This window comes from Taudactylus pleione, unplaced genomic scaffold (genome assembly GCF_031769625.1).
Source record: "Taudactylus pleione unplaced genomic scaffold, aTauple2 ptg000363l, whole genome shotgun sequence".
NCBI classification, from domain to species: domain Eukaryota; kingdom Metazoa; phylum Chordata; class Amphibia; order Anura; family Myobatrachidae; genus Taudactylus; species Taudactylus pleione.
The window spans coordinates 1,781,272-1,804,425 of record NW_028284764.1 but is presented as its reverse complement, the minus strand read 5'-3'; the positions used below and the strand labels follow the sequence as shown (position 1 = coordinate 1,804,425).

The following is a 23,154-nucleotide window of genomic DNA, read 5'->3' as shown; positions in this document are numbered from 1 at the left end:
GACCATGTTTCCAGAGAGAGGGCCGCATGCTGTAATAAGTGACGCAGCGGATACTCGGATACCAACCATTGGATGATTTCGGTGATCTGCGCCTCCCAGTGCGCCACAGACTCCTTCTTGTCGGCCAGGTCTCGCATCTCCTCTTCCAGCTGCCGGTTGTTAACGCTCTGCCTCTCCAGCGTGGCGGTGAGCTGGAATCAGTCACAGACTGGTCAGTACAAAGGTCCCGTATAGGAGTCCTAATACTAATCTGGCTAACGTAATAGTCGTTATATGCTTCGGGACAACAAGCTTACACAAGAACAGCTAACGAAGAGTTAATGGTCTGCAAAAACATACAATAAAGATATATAGCTGGCAAAGCGCAGGGCTGGGCGCGACACTGCGGACATTATTAAGCACGGAATGCCCACATATGGTTACACGGTGTAATGTGACGTTTGGGATTATGCTTATAAAATAATAGATTTACTGCAACAAAATAAATTATTTTAAAAGGTCGTTATTTAATAGCACAAATGTAAATATATCAATCGCACCTCGCTCTAATCTCATATGTGCGACATGCACTGAACGCAGTTTCATATTACGTACAGTCGTAACTGTTGTCTATATAAAATGTGACACCAGCAGCTGCTAAATCAGAATTACAAAGACCACTCATTTGGGAGAGTCCATAGAAAACAGAGGCACGAGGCTCAAGATGTCCACTTTGATTTGCAGTTACATTTGCACTTTGATATGTGACTATTATCGGCAATAACCACAGAGAGGGAGGATTGGGGGGGGGGGGGGTACCCGGTACCTTGTCGAGTTCACTTGTTATCCTCCTGTTCTCCTCTGAGAGAAGCGCCCGCTCGCGCTCAAACTTCTGCTTAACCTCCGCCTCAAATTCTTCCCTCTCACTTTGGCTGGAGATATAAAATGCAGGAGGTTATTTCATGTGCCTCTCACAGCTATTACAGGCACTGTGTGACCAATCTGTATGAGAGGGATGGGGGCGCACACACTTGTCATTTTTATGTTTTTCTTTTTAGGAACATCCAACACCCTATTGTAACTTGTGGCAACAGAACCACCTGCAGACATCCAGAGAATGACAGCAATCACTGCTGCACAGAGTATTTCAGCTCAGCCAACTTCTGTATGTTTCTATACGGGCAATATGCAAGTTGGGGTCTAGGACAACCTGTAGCCAATCCGAGCATCAAAAGATTAAAGGCACAGAGTGTGGGGTGTGAGAATTGCGCAAAGCTGTGGGGCAAACGCACCAGTCTCTATACTGTATACAACTTCCGTATAAATGTTACATTCCCCACAATGGCAGCGATACATAAAGCTGAGAAACACGTCATGTAATCACCTCACCAGTCAAAAAACAAGTGACTGCGCCACACACACTAGCGGCACACGCACATGGCACCGTGTAGCACACACACTAGCGGCACACGCACATGGCACCGTGTAGCACACACAGAAGCGGCACACGCACATGGCACCGTGTAGCACACACACTAGCGGCACACACACACGGCACCGTGTATCACACACACACTAGCAGCACACGCACATGGCACCGTGTAGCACACACACTAGCGGTACACGCGCATGGCACCGTGTAGCACACGCACTAGCGGCACACGCGCATTGCACCGTGCAGCACACACACTAGCGACACACGCGCATTGCACCGTGCAGCACACACACTACCAGCACACACACATGGCACCGTGCAGCACACACACTAGCGGTATACGCACATTGCTCCGTGTAGCACACACACTAGCGGTATACGCACATTGCTCCGTGTAGCACACACACTAGCGGCACACGCACACTGCACCGTGTATCACACACACACTAGCAGCACACGCACATGGCACCGTGCAGCACACACACTAGCGGTATACGCACATTGCTCCGTGTAGCACACACACTAGCGGTATACGCACATTGCTCCGTGTAGCACACACACTAGCGGCACACGCACACTGCACCGTGTATCACACACACACTAGCAGCACACGCACATGGCACCGTGTAGCACACACACTAGCGGTACACGCGCATGGCACCGTGTAGCACACACACTAGCGGCACACGTGCATTGCACCGTGCAGCACACACACTAGCGACACACGCGCATTGCACCGTGCAGCACACACACTAGCGGTACACGCGCATGGCACCGTGTAGCACACGCACTAGCGGCACACGCGCATTGCACCGTGCAGCACACACACTAGCGACACACGCGCATTGCACCGTGCAGCACACACACTAGCGACACACGCACATGGCACAGTGTAGAACACACACTAGCGGCACACGCACACTGCACCGTGTAGCACACACACTAGCGGCACACGCACACTGCACCGTGTATCACACACACACTAGCAGCACACGCACATGGCACCGTGTAGCACACACACTAGCGGTACACGCGCATGGCACCGTGTAGCACACGCACTAGCGGCACACGCGCATTGCACCGTGCAGCACACACACTAGCGACACACGCTCATTGCACCGTGCAGCACACACACTAGCGGCACACACACTACTAGCACACACACATGGCACCGTGCAGCACACACACTAGCGGTATACGCACATTGCTCCGTGTAGCACACACACTAGCGGTATACGCACATTGCTCCGTGTAGCACACACACTAGCGGCACACGCACACTGCACCGTGTATCACACACACACTAGCAGCACACGCACATGGCACCGTGTAGCACACACACTAGCGGTACACGCGCATGGCACCGTGTAGCACACGCACTAGCGGCACACGCGCATTGCACCGTGCAGCACACACACTAGCGACACACGCGCATTGCACCGTGCAGCACACACACTAGCGGTACACGCGCATGGCACCGTGTAGCACACGCACTAGCGGCACACGCGCATTGCACCGTGCAGCACACACACTAGCGACACACGCGCATTGCACCGTGCAGCACACACACTAGCGGCACACGCACATGGCACCGTGTAGCACACACACTAGCGGTACACGCGCATGGCACCGTGTAGCACACGCACTAGCGGCACACGCGCATTGCACCGTGCAGCACACACACTAGCGACACACGCGCATTGCACCGTGCAGCACACACACTAGCGGCACACACACTACCAGCACACACACATGGCACCGTGCAGCACACACACTAGCGGTATACGCACATTGCTCCGTGTAGCACACACACTAGCGGTATACGCACATTGCTCCGTGTAGCACACACACTAGCGGCACACGCACACTGCACCGTGTATCACACACACACTAGCAGCACACGCACATGGCACCGTGTAGCACACACACTAGCGGTACACGCGCATGGCACCGTGTAGCACACGCACTAGCGGCACACGCGCATTGCACCGTGCAGCACACACACTAGCGACACACGCGCATTGCACCGTGCAGCACACACACTAGCGGCACACACACTACCAGCACACGCACATGGCACCGTGTAGCACACACACTAGCGGTACACGCGCATGGCACCGTGTAGCACACACACTAGCGGCACACGCGCATTGCACCGTGCAGCACACACACTAGCGACACACGCGCATTGCACCGTGCAGCACACACACTAGCGGCACACACACTACCAGCACACACACATGGCACCGTGCAGCACACACACTAGCGGTATACGCGCATTGCACCGTGCAGCACACACACTAGCGACACACGCGCATTGCACCGTGCAGCACACACACTACCAGCACACACACATGGCACCGTGCAGCACACACACTAGCGGTATACGCACATTGCTCCGTGTAGCACACACACTAGCGGTATACGCACATTGCTCCGTGTAGCACACACACTAGCGGTATACGCACATTGCTCCGTGTAGCACACACACTAGCGGCACACGCACACTGCACCGTGTATCACACACACACTAGCAGCACACGCACATGGCACCGTGCAGCACACACACTAGCGGTATACGCACATTGCTCCGTGTAGCACACACACTAGCGGTATACGCACATTGCTCCGTGTAGCACACACACTAGCGGCACACGCACACTGCACCGTGTATCACACACACACTAGCAGCACACGCACATGGCACCGTGTAGCACACACACTAGCGGTACACGCGCATGGCACCGTGTAGCACACGCACTAGCGGCACACGCGCATTGCACCGTGCAGCACACACACTAGCGACACACGCGCATTGCACCGTGCAGCACACACACTAGCGGTACACGCGCATGGCACCGTGTAGCACACGCACTAGCGGCACACGCGCATTGCACCGTGCAGCACACACACTAGCGACACACGCGCATTGCACCGTGCAGCACACACACTAGCGACACACGCACATGGCACAGTGTAGAACACACACTAGCGGCACACGCACACTGCACCGTGTAGCACACACACTAGCGGCACACGCACACTGCACCGTGTATCACACACACACTAGCAGCACACGCACATGGCACCGTGTAGCACACACACTAGCGGTACACGCGCATGGCACCGTGTAGCACACGCACTAGCGGCACACGCGCATTGCACCGTGCAGCACACACACTAGCGACACACGCGCATTGCACCGTGCAGCACACACACTAGCGGAACACACACTACTAGCACACACACATGGCACCGTGCAGCACACACACTAGCGGTATACGCACATTGCTCCGTGTAGCACACACACTAGCGGTATACGCACATTGCTCCGTGTAGCACACACACTAGCGGCACACGCACACTGCACCGTGTATCACACACACACTAGCAGCACACGCACATGGCACCGTGTAGCACACACACTAGCGGTACACGCGCATGGCACCGTGTAGCACACGCACTAGCGGCACACGCGCATTGCACCGTGCAGCACACACACTAGCGACACACGCGCATTGCACCGTGCAGCACACACACTAGCGGTACACGCGCATGGCACCGTGTAGCACACGCACTAGCGGCACACGCGCATTGCACCGTGCAGCACACACACTAGCGACACACGCGCATTGCACCGTGCAGCACACACACTAGCGGCACACGCACATGGCACCGTGTAGCACACACACTAGCGGTACACGCGCATGGCACCGTGTAGCACACGCACTAGCGGCACACGCGCATTGCACCGTGCAGCACACACACTAGCGACACACGCGCATTGCACAGTGCAGCACACACACTAGCGGCACACACACTACCAGCACACACACATGGCACCGTGCAGCACACACACTAGCGGTATACGCACATTGCTCCGTGTAGCACACACACTAGCGGTATACGCACATTGCTCCGTGTAGCACACACACTAGCGGCACACGCACACTGCACCGTGTATCACACACACACTAGCAGCACACGCACATGGCACCGTGTAGCACACACACTAGTGGTACACGCGCATGGCACCGTGTAGCACACGCACTAGCGGCACACGCGCATTGCACCGTGCAGCACACACACTAGCGACACACGCGCATTGCACCGTGCAGCACACACACTAGCGGCACACACACTACCAGCACACGCACATGGCACCGTGTAGCACACACACTAGCGGTACACGCGCATGGCACCGTGTAGCACACGCACTAGCGGCACACGCGCATTGCACCGTGCAGCACACACACTAGCGACACACGCGCATTGCACCGTGCAGCACACACACTAGCGGCACACACACTACCAGCACACACACATGGCACCGTGAAGCACACACACTAGCGGTATACGCACATTGCTCCGTGTAGCACACACACTAGCGGTATACGCACATTGCTCCGTGTAGCACACACACTAGCGGCACACGCACACTGCACCGTGTATCACACACACACTAGCAGCACACGCACATGGCACCGTGCAGCACACACACTAGCGGTATACGCACATTGCTCCGGTTAGCACACACACTAGCGGTATACGCACATTGCTCCGTGTAGCACACACACTAGCGGCACACGCACACTGCACCGTGTATCACACACACACTAGCAGCACACGCACATGGCACCGTGTAGCACACACACTAGCGGTACACGCGCATGGCACCGTGTAGCACACGCACTAGTGGCACACGCGCATTGCACCGTGCAGCACACACACTAGCGACACACGCGCATTGCACCGTGCAGCACACACACTAGCGGTACACGCGCATGGCACCGTGTAGCACACGCACTAGCGGCACACGCGCATTGCACCGTGCAGCACACACACTAGCGACACACGCGCATTGCACCGTGCAGCACACACACTAGCGGTACACGCGCATGGCACCGTGTAGCACACGCACTAGCGGCACACGCGCATTGCACCGTGCAGCACACACACTAGCGACACACGCGCATTGCACCGTGCAGCACACACACTAGCGACACACGCACATGGCACAGTGTAGAACACACACTAGCGGCACACGCACACTGCACCGTGTAGCACACACACTAGCGGCACACGCACACTGCACCGTGTATCACACACACACTAGCAGCACACGCACATGGCACCGTGTAGCACACACACTAGCGGTACACGCGCATGGCACCGTGTAGCACACGCACTAGCGGCACACGCGCATTGCACCGTGCAGCACACACACTAGCGACACACGCGCATTGCACCGTGCAGCACACACACTAGCGGAACACACACTACTAGCACACACACATGGCACCGTGCAGCACACACACTAGCGGTATACGCACATTGCTCCGTGTAGCACACACACTAGCGGTATACGCACATTGCTCCGTGTAGCACACACACTAGCGGCACACGCACACTGCACCGTGTATCACACACACACTAGCAGCACACGCACATGGCACCGTGTAGCACACACACTAGCGGTACACGCGCATGGCACCGTGTAGCACACGCACTAGCGGCACACGCGCATTGCACCGTGCAGCACACACACTAGCGACACACGCGCATTGCACCGTGCAGCACACACACTAGCGGTACACGCGCATGGCACCGTGTAGCACACGCACTAGCGGCACACGCGCATTGCACCGTGCAGCACACACACTAGCGACACACGCGCATTGCACCGTGCAGCACACACACTAGCGGCACACGCACATGGCACCGTGTAGCACACACATTAGCGGTACACGCGCATGGCACCGTGTAGCACACGCACTAGCGGTATACGCACATTGCTCCGTGTAGCACACACACTAGCGGCACACGCACACTGCACCGTGTATCACACACACACTAGCAGCACACGCACATGGCACCGTGTAGCACACACACTAGCGGTACACGCGCATGGCACCGTGTAGCACACGCACTAGCGGCACACGCGCATTGCACCGTGCAGCACACACACTAGCGACACACGCGCATTGCACCGTGCAGCACACACACTAGCGGCACACACACTACCAGCACACGCACATGGCACCGTGTAGCACACACACTAGCGGTACACGCGCATGGCACCGTGTAGCACACGCACTAGCGGCACACGCGCATTGCACCGTGCAGCACACACACTAGCGACACACGCGCATTGCACCGTGCAGCACACACACTAGCGGCACACACACTACCAGCACACACACATGGCACCGTGCAGCACACACACTAGCGGTATACGCGCATTGCACCGTGCAGCACACACACTAGCGACACACGCGCATTGCACCGTGCAGCACACACACTACCAGCACACACACTACCAGCACACACACATGGCACCGTGCAGCACACACACTAGCGGTATACGCACATTGCTTCGTGTAGCACACACACTAGCGGTATACGCACATTGCTCCGTGTAGCACACACACTAGCGGCACACGCACACTGCACCGTGTATCACACACACACTAGCAGCACACGCACATGGCACCGTGTAGCACACACACTAGCGGTACACGCGCATGGCACCGTGTAGCACACGCACTAGCGGCACACGCGCATTGCACCGTGCAGCACACACACTAGCGACACACGCGCATTGCACCGTGCAGCACACACACTAGCGGCACACACACTACCAGCACACGCACATGGCACCGTGTAGCACACACACTAGCGGTACACGCGCATGGCACCGTGTAGCACACGCACTAGCGGCACACGCGCATTGCACCGTGCAGCACACACACTAGCGACACACGCGCATTGCACCGTGCAGCACACACACTAGCGGCACACACACTACCAGCACACACACATGGCACCGTGCAGCACACACACTAGCGGTATACGCACATTGCTCCGTGTAGCACACACACTAGCGGTATACGCACATTGCTCCGTGTAGCACACACACTAGCGGCACACGCACACTGCACCGTGTATCACACACACACTAGCAGCACACGCACATGGCACCGTGCAGCACACACACTAGCGGTATACGCACATTGCTCCGTGTAGCACACACACTAGCGGTATACGCACATTGCTCCGTGTAGCACACACACTAGCGGCACACGCACACTGCACCGTGTATCACACACACACTAGCAGCACACGCACATGGCACCGTGTAGCACACACACTAGCGGTACACGCGCATGGCACCGTGTAGCACACGCACTAGCGGCACACGCGCATTGCACCGTGCAGCACACACACTAGCGACACACGCGCATTGCACCGTGCAGCACACACACTAGCGACACACGCACATGGCACCGTGTAGCACACACACTAGCGGTACACGCGCATGGCACCGTGTAGCACACGCACTAGCGGCACACGCGCATTGCACCGTGCAGCACACACACTAGCGACACACGCGCATTGCACCGTGCAGCACACACACTAGCGGCACACACACTACCAGCACACACACATGGCACCGTGCAGCACACACACTAGCGGTATACGCACATTGCTCCGTGTAGCACACACACTAGCGGTATACGCACATTGCTCCGTGTAGCACACACACTAGCGGCACACGCACACTGCACCGTGTATCACACACACACTAGCAGCACACGCACATGGCACCGTGCAGCACACACACTAGCGGTATACGCACATTGCTCCGTGTAGCACACACACTAGCGGTATACGCACATTGCTCCGTGTAGCACACACACTAGCGGCACACGCACACTGCACCGTGTATCACACACACACTAGCAGCACACGCACATGGCACCGTGTAGCACACACACTAGCGGTACACGCGCATGGCACCGTGTAGCACACGCACTAGCGGCACACGCGCATTGCACCGTGCAGCACACACACTAGCGACACACGCGCATTGCACCGTGCAGCACACACACTAGCGGTACACGCGCATGGCACCGTGTAGCACACGCACTAGCGGCACACGCGCATTGCACCGTGCAGCACACACACTAGCGACACACGCGCATTGCACCGTGCAGCACACACACTAGCGACACACGCACATGGCACAGTGTAGAACACACACTAGCGGCACACGCACACTGCACCGTGTAGCACACACACTAGCGGCACACGCACACTGCACCGTGTATCACACACACACTAGCAGCACACGCACATGGCACCGTGTAGCACACACACTAGCGGTACACGCGCATGGCACCGTGTAGCACACGCACTAGCGGCACACGCGCATTGCACCGTGCAGCACACACACTAGCGACACACGCGCATTGCACCGTGCAGCACACACACTAGCGGCACACACACTACTAGCACACACACATGGCACCGTGCAGCACACACACTAGCGGTATACGCACATTGCTCCGTGTAGCACACACACTAGCGGTATACGCACATTGCTCCGTGTAGCACACACACTAGCGGCACACGCACACTGCACCGTGTATCACACACACACTAGCAGCACACGCACATGGCACCGTGTAGCACACACACTAGCGGTACACGCGCATGGCACCGTGTAGCACACGCACTAGCGGCACACGCGCATTGCACCGTGCAGCACACACACTAGCGACACACGCGCATTGCACCGTGCAGCACACACACTAGCGGTACACGCGCATGGCACCGTGTAGCACACGCACTAGCGGCACACGCGCATTGCACCGTGCAGCACACACACTAGCGACACACGCGCATTGCACCGTGCAGCACACACACTAGCGGCACACGCACATGGCACCGTGTAGCACACACACTAGCGGTACACGCGCATGGCACCGTGTAGCACACGCACTAGCGGCACATGCGCATTGCACCGTGCAGCACACACACTAGCGACACACGCGCATTGCACCGTGCAGCACACACACTAGCGGCACACACACTACCAGCACACACACATGGCACCGTGCAGCACACACACTAGCGGTATACGCACATTGCTCCGTGTAGCACACACACTAGCGGTATACGCACATTGCTCCGTGTAGCACACACACTAGCGGCACACGCACACTGCACCGTGTATCACACACACACTAGCAGCACACGCACATGGCACCGTGTAGCACACACACTAGCGGTACACGCGCATGGCACCGTGTAGCACACGCACTAGCGGCACACGCGCATTGCACCGTGCAGCACACACACTAGCGACACACGCGCATTGCACCGTGCAGCACACACACTACCAGCACACGCACATGGCACCGTGTAGCACACACACTAGCGGTACACGCGCATGGCACCGTGTAGCACACGCACTAGCGGCACACGCGCATTGCACCGTGCAGCACACACACTAGCGACACACGCGCATTGCACCGTGCAGCACACACACTAGCGGCACACACACTACCAGCACACACACATGGCACCGTGCAGCACACACACTAGCGGTATACGCACATTGCTCCGTGTAGCACACACACTAGCGGTATACGCACATTGCTCCGTGTAGCACACACACTAGCGGCACACGCACACTGCACCGTGTATCACACACACACTAGCAGCACACGCACATGGCACCGTGCAGCACACACACTAGCGGTATACGCACATTGCTCCGTGTAGCACACACACTAGCGGTATACGCACATTGCTCCGTGTAGCACACACACTAGCGGCACACGCACACTGCACCGTGTATCACACACACACTAGCAGCACACGCACATGGCACCGTGTAGCACACACACTAGCGGTACACGCGCATGGCACCGTGTAGCACACGCACTAGCGGCACACGCGCATTGCACCGTGCAGCACACACACTAGCGACACACGCGCATTGCACCGTGCAGCACACACACTAGCGGTACACGCGCATGGCACCGTGTAGCACACGCACTAGCGGCACACGCGCATTGCACCGTGCAGCACACACACTAGCGACACACGCGCATTGCACCGTGCAGCACACACACTAGCGACACACGCACATGGCACAGTGTAGAACACACACTAGCGGCACACGCACACTGCACCGTGTAGCACACACACTAGCGGCACACGCACACTGCACCGTGTATCACACACACACTAGCAGCACACGCACATGGCACCGTGTAGCACACACACTAGCGGTACACGCGCATGGCACCGTGTAGCACACGCACTAGCGGCACACGCGCATTGCACCGTGCAGCACACACACTAGCGACACACGCGCATTGCACCGTGCAGCACACACACTACCAGCACACACACATGGCACCGTGCAGCACACACACTAGCGGTATACGCACATTGCTCCGTGTAGCACACACACTAGCGGTATACGCACATTGCTCCGTGTAGCACACACACTAGCGGCACACGCACACTGCACCGTGTATCACACACACACTAGCAGCACACGCACATGGCACCGTGCAGCACACACACTAGCGGTATACGCACATTGCTCTGTGTAGCACACACACTAGCGGTATACGCACATTGCTCCGTGTAGCACACACACTAGCGGCACACGCACACTGCACCGTGTATCACACACACACTAGCAGCACACGCACATGGCACCGTGTAGCACACACACTAGCGGTACACGCGCATGGCACCGTGTAGCACACGCACTAGCGGCACACGCGCATTGCACCGTGCAGCACACACACTAGCGACACACGCGCATTGCACCGTGCAGCACACACACTAGCGGTACACGCGCATGGCACCGTGTAGCACACGCACTAGCGGCACACGCGCATTGCACCGTGCAGCACACACACTAGCGACACACGCGCATTGCACCGTGCAGCACACACACTAGCGACACACGCACATGGCACAGTGTAGAACACACACTAGCGGCACACGCACACTGCACCGTGTAGCACACACACTAGCGGCACACGCACACTGCACCGTGTATCACACACACACTAGCAGCACACGCACATGGCACCGTGTAGCACACACACTAGCGGTACACGCGCATGGCACCGTGTAGCACACGCACTAGCGGCACACGCGCATTGCACCGTGCAGCACACACACTAGCGACACACGCGCATTGCACCGTGCAGCACACACACTAGCGGCACACACACTACTAGCACACACACATGGCACCGTGCAGCACACACACTAGCGGTATACGCACATTGCTCCGTGTAGCACACACACTAGCGGTATACGCACATTGCTCCGTGTAGCACACACACTAGCGGCACACGCACACTGCACCGTGTATCACACACACACTAGCAGCACACGCACATGGCACCGTGTAGCACACACACTAGCGGTACACGCGCATGGCACCGTGTAGCACACGCACTAGCGGCACACGCGCATTGCACCGTGCAGCACACACACTAGCGACACACGCGCATTGCACCGTGCAGCACACACACTAGCGGTACACGCGCATGGCACCGTGTAGCACACGCACTAGCGGCACACGCGCATTGCACCGTGCAGCACACACACTAGCGACACACGCGCATTGCACCGTGCAGCACACACACTAGCGGCACACGCACATGGCACCGTGTAGCACACACACTAGCGGTACACGCGCATGGCACCGTGTAGCACACGCACTAGCGGCACACGCGCATTGCACCGTGCAGCACACACACTAGCGACACACGCGCATTGCACCGTGCAGCACACACACTAGCGGCACACACACTACCAGCACACACACATGGCACCGTGCAGCACACACACTAGCGGTATACGCACATTGCTCCGTGTAGCACACACACTAGCGGTATACGCACATTGCTCCGTGTAGCACACACACTAGCGGCACACGCACACTGCACCGTGTATCACACACACACTAGCAGCACACGCACATGGCACCGTGTAGCACACACACTAGCGGTACACGCGCATGGCACCGTGTAGCACACGCACTAGCGGCACACGCGCATTGCACCGTGCAGCACACACACTAGCGACACACGCGCATTGCACCGTGCAGCACACACACTAGCGGCACACACACTACCAGCACACGCACATGGCACCGTGTAGCACACACACTAGCGGTACACGCGCATGGCACCGTGTAGCACACGCACTAGCGGCACACGCGCATTGCACCGTGCAGCACACACACTAGCGACACACGCGCATTGCACCGTGCAGCACACACACTAGCGGCACACACACTACCAGCACACACACATGGCACCGTGCAGCACACACACTAGCGGTATACGCACATTGCTCCGTGTAGCACACACACTAGCGGTATACGCACATTGCTCCGTGTAGCACACACACTAGCGGCACACGCACACTGCACCGTGTATCACACACACACTAGCAGCACACGCACATGGCACCGTGCAGCACACACACTAGCGGTATACGCACATTGCTCCGTGTAGCACACACACTAGCGGTATACGCACATTGCTCCGTGTAGCACACACACTAGCGGCACACGCACACTGCACCGTGTATCACACACACACTAGCAGCACACGCACATGGCACCGTGTAGCACACACACTAGCGGTACACGCGCATGGCACCGTGTAGCACACGCACTAGCGGCACACGCGCATTGCACCGTGCAGCACACACACTAGCGACACACGCGCATTGCACCGTGCAGCACACACACTAGCGACACACGCACATGGCACCGTGTAGCACACACACTAGCGGTACACGCGCATGGCACCGTGTAGCACACGCACTAGCGGCACACGCGCATTGCACCGTGCAGCACACACACTAGCGACACACGCGCATTGCACCGTGCAGCACACACACTAGCGGCACACACACTACCAGCACACACACATGGCACCGTGCAGCACACACACTAGCGGTATACGCACATTGCTCCGTGTAGCACACACACTAGCGGTATACGCACATTGCTCCGTGTAGCACACACACTAGCGGCACACGCACACTGCACCGTGTATCACACACACACTAGCAGCACACGCACATGGCACCGTGCAGCACACACACTAGCGGTATACGCACATTGCTCCGTGTAGCACACACACTAGCGGTATACGCACATTGCTCCGTGTAGCACACACACTAGCGGCACACGCACACTGCACCGTGTATCACACACACACTAGCAGCACACGCACATGGCACCGTGTAGCACACACACTAGCGGTACACGCGCATGGCACCGTGTAGCACACGCACTAGCGGCACACGCGCATTGCACCGTGCAGCACACACACTAGCGACACACGCGCATTGCACCGTGCAGCACACACACTAGCGGTACACGCGCATGGCACCGTGTAGCACACGCACTAGCGGCACACGCGCATTGCACCGTGCAGCACACACACTAGCGACACACGCGCATTGCACCGTGCAGCACACACACTAGCGACACACGCACATGGCACAGTGTAGAACACACACTAGCGGCACACGCACACTGCACCGTGTAGCACACACACTAGCGGCACACGCACACTGCACCGTGTATCACACACACACTAGCAGCACACGCACATGGCACCGTGTAGCACACACACTAGCGGTACACGCGCATGGCACCGTGTAGCACACGCACTAGCGGCACACGCGCATTGCACCGTGCAGCACACACACTAGCGACACACGCGCATTGCACCGTGCAGCACACACACTAGCGGCACACACACTACTAGCACACACACATGGCACCGTGCAGCACACACACTAGCGGTATACGCACATTGCTCCGTGTAGCACACACACTAGCGGTATACGCACATTGCTCCGTGTAGCACACACACTAGCGGCACACGCACACTGCACCGTGTATCACACACACACTAGCAGCACACGCACATGGCACCGTGTAGCACACACACTAGCGGTACACGCGCATGGCACCGTGTAGCACACGCACTAGCGGCACACGCGCATTGCACCGTGCAGCACACACACTAGCGACACACGCGCATTGCACCGTGCAGCACACACACTAGCGGTACACGCGCATGGCACCGTGTAGCACACGCACTAGCGGCACACGCGCATTGCACCGTGCAGCACACACACTAGCGACACACGCGCATTGCACCGTGCAGCACACACACTAGCGGCACACGCACATGGCACCGTGTAGCACACACACTAGCGGTACACGCGCATGGCACCGTGTAGCACACGCACTAGCGGCACACGCGCATTGCACCGTGCAGCACACACACTAGCGACACACGCGCATTGCACCGTGCAGCACACACACTAGCGGCACACACACTACCAGCACACACACATGGCACCGTGCAGCACACACACTAGCGGTATACGCACATTGCTCCGTGTAGCACACACACTAGCGGTATACGCACATTGCTCCGTGTAGCACACACACTAGCGGCACACGCACACTGCACCGTGTATCACACACACACTAGCAGCACACGCACATGGCACCGTGTAGCACACACACTAGCGGTACACGCGCATGGCACCGTGTAGCACACGCACTAGCGGCACACGCGCATTGCACCGTGCAGCACACACACTAGCGACACACGCGCATTGCACCGTGCAGCACACACACTAGCGGCACACACACTACCAGCACACGCACATGGCACCGTGTAGCACACACACTAGCGGTACACGCGCATGGCACCGTGTAGCACACGCACTAGCGGCACACGCGCATTGCACCGTGCAGCACACACACTAGCGACACACGCGCATTGCACCGTGCAGCACACACACTAGCGGCACACACACTACCAGCACACACACATGGCACCGTGCAGCACACACACTAGCGGTATACGCACATTGCTCCGTGTAGCACACACACTAGCGGTATACGCACATTGCTCCGTGTAGCACACACACTAGCGGCACACGCACACTGCACCGTGTATCACACACACACTAGCAGCACACGCACATGGCACCGTGCAGCACACACACTAGCGGTATACGCACATTGCTCCGTGTAGCACACACACTAGCGGTATACGCACATTGCTCCGTGTAGCACACACACTAGCGGCACACGCACACTGCACCGTGTATCACACACACACTAGCAGCACACGCACATGGCACCGTGTAGCACACACACTAGCGGTACACGCGCATGGCACCGTGTAGCACACGCACTAGCGGCACACGCGCATTGCACCGTGCAGCACACACACTAGCGACACACGCGCATTGCACCGTGCAGCACACACACTAGCGGTACACGCGCATGGCACCGTGTAGCACACGCACTAGCGGCACACGCGCATTGCACCGTGCAGCACACACACTAGCGACACACGCGCATTGCACCGTGCAGCACACACACTAGCGACACACGCACATGGCACAGTGTAGAACACACACTAGCGGCACACGCACACTGCACCGTGTAGCACACACACTAGCGGCACACGCACACTGCACCGTGTATCACACACACACTAGCAGCACACGCACATGGCACCGTGTAGCACACACACTAGCGGTACACGCGCATGGCACCGTGTAGCACACGCACTAGCGGCACAAGCGCATTGCACCGTGCAGCACACACACTAGCGACACACGCGCATTGCACCGTGCAGCACACACACTACCAGCACACACACATGGCACCGTGCAGCACACACACTAGCGGTATACGCACATTGCTCCGTGTAGCACACACACTAGCGGTATACGCACATTGCTCCGTGTAGCACACACACTAGCGGCACACGCACACTGCACCGTGTATCACACACACACTAGCAGCACACGCACATGGCACCGTGCAGCACACACACTAGCGGTATACGCACATTGCTCCGTGTAGCACACACACTAGCGGTATACGCACATTGCTCCGTGTAGCACACACACTAGCGGCACACGCACACTGCACCGTGTATCACACACACACTAGCAGCACACGCACATGGCACCGTGTAGCACACACACTAGCGGTACACGCGCATGGCACCGTGTAGCACACGCACTAGCGGCACACGCGCATTACACCGTGCAGCACACACACTAGCGACACACGCGCATTGCACCGTGCAGCACACACACTAGCGGTACACGCGCATGGCACCGTGTAGCACACGCACTAGCGGCACACGCGCATTGCACCGTGCAGCACACACACTAGCGACACACGCGCATTGCACCGTGCAGCACACACACTAGCGACACACGCACATGGCACAGTGTAGAACACACACTAGCGGCACACGCACACTGCACCGTGTAGCACACACACTAGCGGCACACGCACACTGCACCGTGTATCACACACACACTAGCAGCACACGCACATGGCACCGTGTAGCACACACACTAGCGGTACACGCGCATGGCACCGTGTAGCACACGCACTAGCGGCACACGCGCATTGCACCGTGCAGCACACACACTAGCGACACACGCGCATTGCACCGTGCAGCACACACACTAGCGGCACACACACTACTAGCACACACACATGGCACCGTGCAGCACACACACTAGCGGTATACGCACATTGCTCCGTGTAGCACACACACTAGCGGTATACGCACATTGCTCCGTGTAGCACACACACTAGCGGCACACGCACACTGCACCGTGTATCACACACACACTAGCAGCACACGCACATGGCACCGTGTAGCACACACACTAGCGGTACACGCGCATGGCACCGTGTAGCACACGCACTAGCGGCACACGCGCATTGCACCGTGCAGCACACACACTAGCGACACACGCGCATTGCACCGTGCAGCACACACACTAGCGGTACACGCGCATGGCACCGTGTAGCACACGCACTAGCGGCACACGCGCATTGCACCGTGCAGCACACACACTAGCGACACACGCGCATTGCACCGTGCAGCACACACACTAGCGGCACACGCACATGGCACCGTGTAGCACACACACTAGCGGTACACGCGCATGGCACCGTGTAGCACACGCACTAGCGGCACACGCGCATTGCACCGTGCAGCACACACACTAGCGACACACGCGCATTGCACCGTGCAGCACACACACTAGCGGCACACACACTACCAGCACACACACATGGCACCGTGCAGCACACACACTAGCGGTATACGCACATTGCTCCGTGTAGCACACACACTAGCGGTATACGCACATTGCTCCGTGTAGCACACACACTAGCGGCACACGCACACTGCACCGTGTATCACACACACACTAGCAGCACACGCACATGGCACCGTGTAGCACACACACTAGCGGTACACGCGCATGGCACCGTGTAGCACACGCACTAGCGGCACACGCGCATTGCACCGTGCAGCACACACACTAGCGACACACGCGCATTGCACCGTGCAGCACACACACTAGCGGCACACACACTACCAGCACACGCACATGGCACCGTGTAGCACACACACTAGCGGTACACGCGCATGGCACCGTGTAGCACACGCACTAGCGGCACACGCGCATTGCACCGTGCAGCACACACACTAGCGACACACGCGCATTGCACCGTGCAGCACACACACTAGCGGCACACACACTACCAGCACACACACATGGCACCGTGCAGCACACACACTAGCGGTATACGCACATTGCTCCGTGTAGCACACACACTAGCGGTATACGCACATTGCTCCGTGTAGCACACACACTAGCGGCACACGCACACTGCACCGTGTATCACACACACACTAGCAGCACACGCACATGGCACCGTGCAGCACACACACTAGCGGTATACGCACATTGCTCCGTGTAGCACACACACTAGCGGTATACGCACATTGCTCCGTGTAGCACACACACTAGCGGCACACGCACACTGCACCGTGTATCACACACACACTAGCAGCACACGCACATGGCACCGTGTAGCACACACACTAGCGGTACATGCGCATGGCACCGTGTAGCACACGCACTAGCGGCACACGCGCATTGCACCGTGCAGCACACGCACTAGCGACACACGCGCATTGCACCGTGCAGCACACACACTAGCGACACACGCACATGGCACCGTGTAGCACACACACTAGCGGTACACGCGCATGGCACCGTGTAGCACACGCACTAGCGGCACACGCGCATTGCACCGTGCAGCACACACACTAGCGACACACGCGCATTGCACCGTGCAGCACACACACTAGCGGCACACACACTACCAGCACACACACATGGCACCGTGCAGCACACACACTAGCGGTATACGCACATTGCTCCGTGTAGCACACACACTAGCGGTATACGCACATTGCTCCGTGTAGCACACACACTAGCGGCACACGCACACTGCACCGTGTATCACACACACACTAGCAGCACACGCACATGGCACCGTGCAGCACACACACTAGCGGTATACGCACATTGCTCCGTGTAGCACACACACTAGCGGTATACGCACATTGCTCCGTGTAGCACACACACTAGCGGCACACGCACACTGCACCGTGTATCACACACACACTAGCAGCACACGCACATGGCACCGTGTAGCACACACACTAGCGGTACACGCGCATGGCACCGTGTAGCACACGCACTAGCGGCACACGCGCATTGCACCGTGCAGCACACACACTAGCGACACACGCGCATTGCACCGTGCAGCACACACACTAGCGGTACACGCGCATGGCACCGTGTAGCAAACGCACTAGCGGCACACGCGCATTGCACCGTGCAGCACACACACTAGCGACACACGCGCATTGCACCGTGCAGCACACACACTAGCGACACACGCACATGGCACAGTGTAGAACACACACTAGCGGCACACGCACACTGCACCGTGTAGCACACACACTAGCGGCACACGCACACTGCACCGTGTATCACACACACACTAGCAGCACACGCACATGGCACCGTGTAGCACACACACTAGCGGTACACGCGCATGGCACCGTGTAGCACACGCACTAGCGGCACACGCGCATTGCACCGTGCAGCACACACACTAGCGACACACGCGCATTGCACCGTGCAGCACACACACTAGCGGCACACACACTACTAGCACACACACATGGCACCGTGCAGCACACACACTAGCGGTATACGCACATTGCTCCGTGTAGCACACACACTAGCGGTATACGCACATTGCTCCGTGTAGCACACACACTAGCGGCACACGCACACTGCACCGTGTATCACACACACACTAGCAGCACACGCACATGGCACCGTGTAGCACACACACTAGCGGTACACGCGCATGGCACCGTGTAGCACACGCACTAGCGGCACACGCGCATTGCACCGTGCAGCACACACACTAGCGACACACGCGCATTGCACCGTGCAGCACACACACTAGCGGTACACGCGCATGGCACCGTGTAGCACACGCACTAGCGGCACACGCGCATTGCACCGTGCAGCACACACACTAGCGACACACGCGCATTGCACCGTGCAGCACACACACTAGCGGCACACGCACATGGCACCGTGTAGCACACACACTAGCGGTACACGCGCATGGCACCGTGTAGCACACGCACTAGCGGCACACGCGCATTGCACCGTGCAGCACACACACTAGCGACACACGCGCATTGCACCGTGCAGCACACACACTACCAGCACACACACATGGCACCGTGCAGCACACACACTAGCGGTATACGCACATTGCTCCGTGTAGCACACACACTAGCGGTATACGCACATTGCTCCGTGTAGCACACACACTAGCGGCACACGCACACTGCACCGTGTATCACACACACACTAGCAGCACACGCACATGGCACCGTGTAGCACACACACTAGCGGTACACGCGCATGGCACCGTGTAGCACACACACTAGCGGCACACGCGCATTGCACCGTGCAGCACACACACTAGCGACACACGCGCATTGCACCGTGCAGCACACACACTAGCGGCACACACACTACCAGCACACGCACATGGCACCGTGTAGCACACACACTAGCGGTACACGCGCATGGCACCGTGTAGCACACGCACTAGCGGCACACGCGCATTGCACCGTGCAGCACACACACTAGCGACACACGCGCATTGCACCGTGCAGCACACACACTAGCGGCACACACACTACCAGCACACACACATGGCACCGTGCAGCACACACACTAGCGGTATACGCACATTGCTCCGTGTAGCACACACACTAGCGGTATACGCACATTGCTCCGTGTAGCACACACACTAGCGGCACACGCACACTGCACCGTGTATCACACACACACTAGCAGCACACGCACATGGCACCGTGCAGCACACACACTAGCGGTATACGCACATTGCTCCGTGTAGCACACACACTAGCGGTATACGCACATTGCTCCGTGTAGCACACACACTAGCGGCACACGCACACTGCACCGTGTATCACACACACACTAGCAGCACACGCACATGGCACCGTGTAGCACACACACTAGCGGTACACGCGCATGGCACCGTGTAGCACACGCACTAGCGGCACACGCGCATTGCACCGTGCAGCACACACACTAGCGACACACGCGCATTGCACCGTGCAGCACACACACTAGCGGCACACACACTACCAGCACACGCACATGGCACCGTGTAGCACACACACTAGCGGTACACGCGCATTGCACCGTGTAGCACACGCACTAGCGGCACACGCGCATTGCACCGTGCAGCACACACACTAGCGACACACGCGCATTGCACCGTGCAGCACACACACTAGCGGCACACACACTACCAGCACACACACATGGCACCGTGCAGCACACACACTAGCGGTATACGCACATTGCTCCGTGTAGCACACACACTAGCGGTATACGCACATTGCTCCGTGTAGCACACACACTAGCGGCACACGCACACTGCACCGTGTATCACACACACACTAGCAGCACACGCACATGGCACCGTGCAGCACACACACTAGCGGTATACGCACATTGCTCCGTGTAGCACACACACTAGCGGTATACGCACATTGCTCCGTGTAGCACACACACTAGCGGCACACGCACACTGCACCGTGTATCACACACACACTAGCAGCACACGCACATGGCACCGTGTAGCACACACACTAGCGGTACACGCGCATGGCACCGTGTAGCACACGCACTAGCGGCACACGCGCATTGCACCGTGCAGCACACACACTAGCGACACACGCGCATTGCACCGTGCAGCACACACACTAGCGGTACACGCGCATGGCACCGTGTAGCACACGCACTAGCGGCACACGCGCATTGCACCGTGCAGCACACACACTAGCGACACACGCGCATTGCACCGTGCAGCACACACACTAGCGACACACGCACATGGCACAGTGTAGAACACACACTAGCGGCACACGCACACTGCACCGTGTAGCACACACACTAGCGGCACACGCACACTGCACCGTGTATCACACACACACTAGCAGCACACGCACATGGCACCGTGTAGCACACACACTAGCGGTACACGCGCATGGCACCGTGTAGCACACGCACTAGCGGCACACGCGCATTGCACCGTGCAGCACACACACTAGCGACACACGCGCATTGCACCGTGCAGCACACACACTAGCGGCACACACACTACTAGCACACACACATGGCACCGTGCAGCACACACACTAGCGGTATACGCACATTGCTCCGTGTAGCACACACACTAGCGGTATACGCACATTGCTCCGTGTAGCACACACACTAGCGGCACACGCACACTGCACCGTGTATCACACACACACTAGCAGCACACGCACATGGCACCGTGTAGCACACACACTAGCGGTACACGCGCATGGCACCGTGTAGCACACGCACTAGCGGCACAC

At 58.1% G+C, this 23,154-nt stretch overlaps 1 protein-coding gene across 5 annotated transcripts in view; it reads right to left on the bottom strand.

The window, feature by feature from the left end:
* CDC42BPA (CDC42 binding protein kinase alpha) overlaps window positions 1-23,154 on the bottom strand; it is a 289,477-nt gene that overhangs the window by 94,657 nt on the left and 171,666 nt on the right. For all 5 annotated transcript variants that reach the window (XM_088444439.1, XM_088444443.1, XM_088444441.1 and 2 more), the window contains exons 16-17: window positions 806-911; window positions 67-191 (exon numbers count right to left, since the gene is read on the bottom strand). In XM_088444439.1, coding sequence (XP_088300565.1) covers window positions 67-191; window positions 806-911 — 231 coding nt within the window. The remainder of the gene's footprint in view (window positions 1-66; window positions 192-805; window positions 912-23,154) is intronic.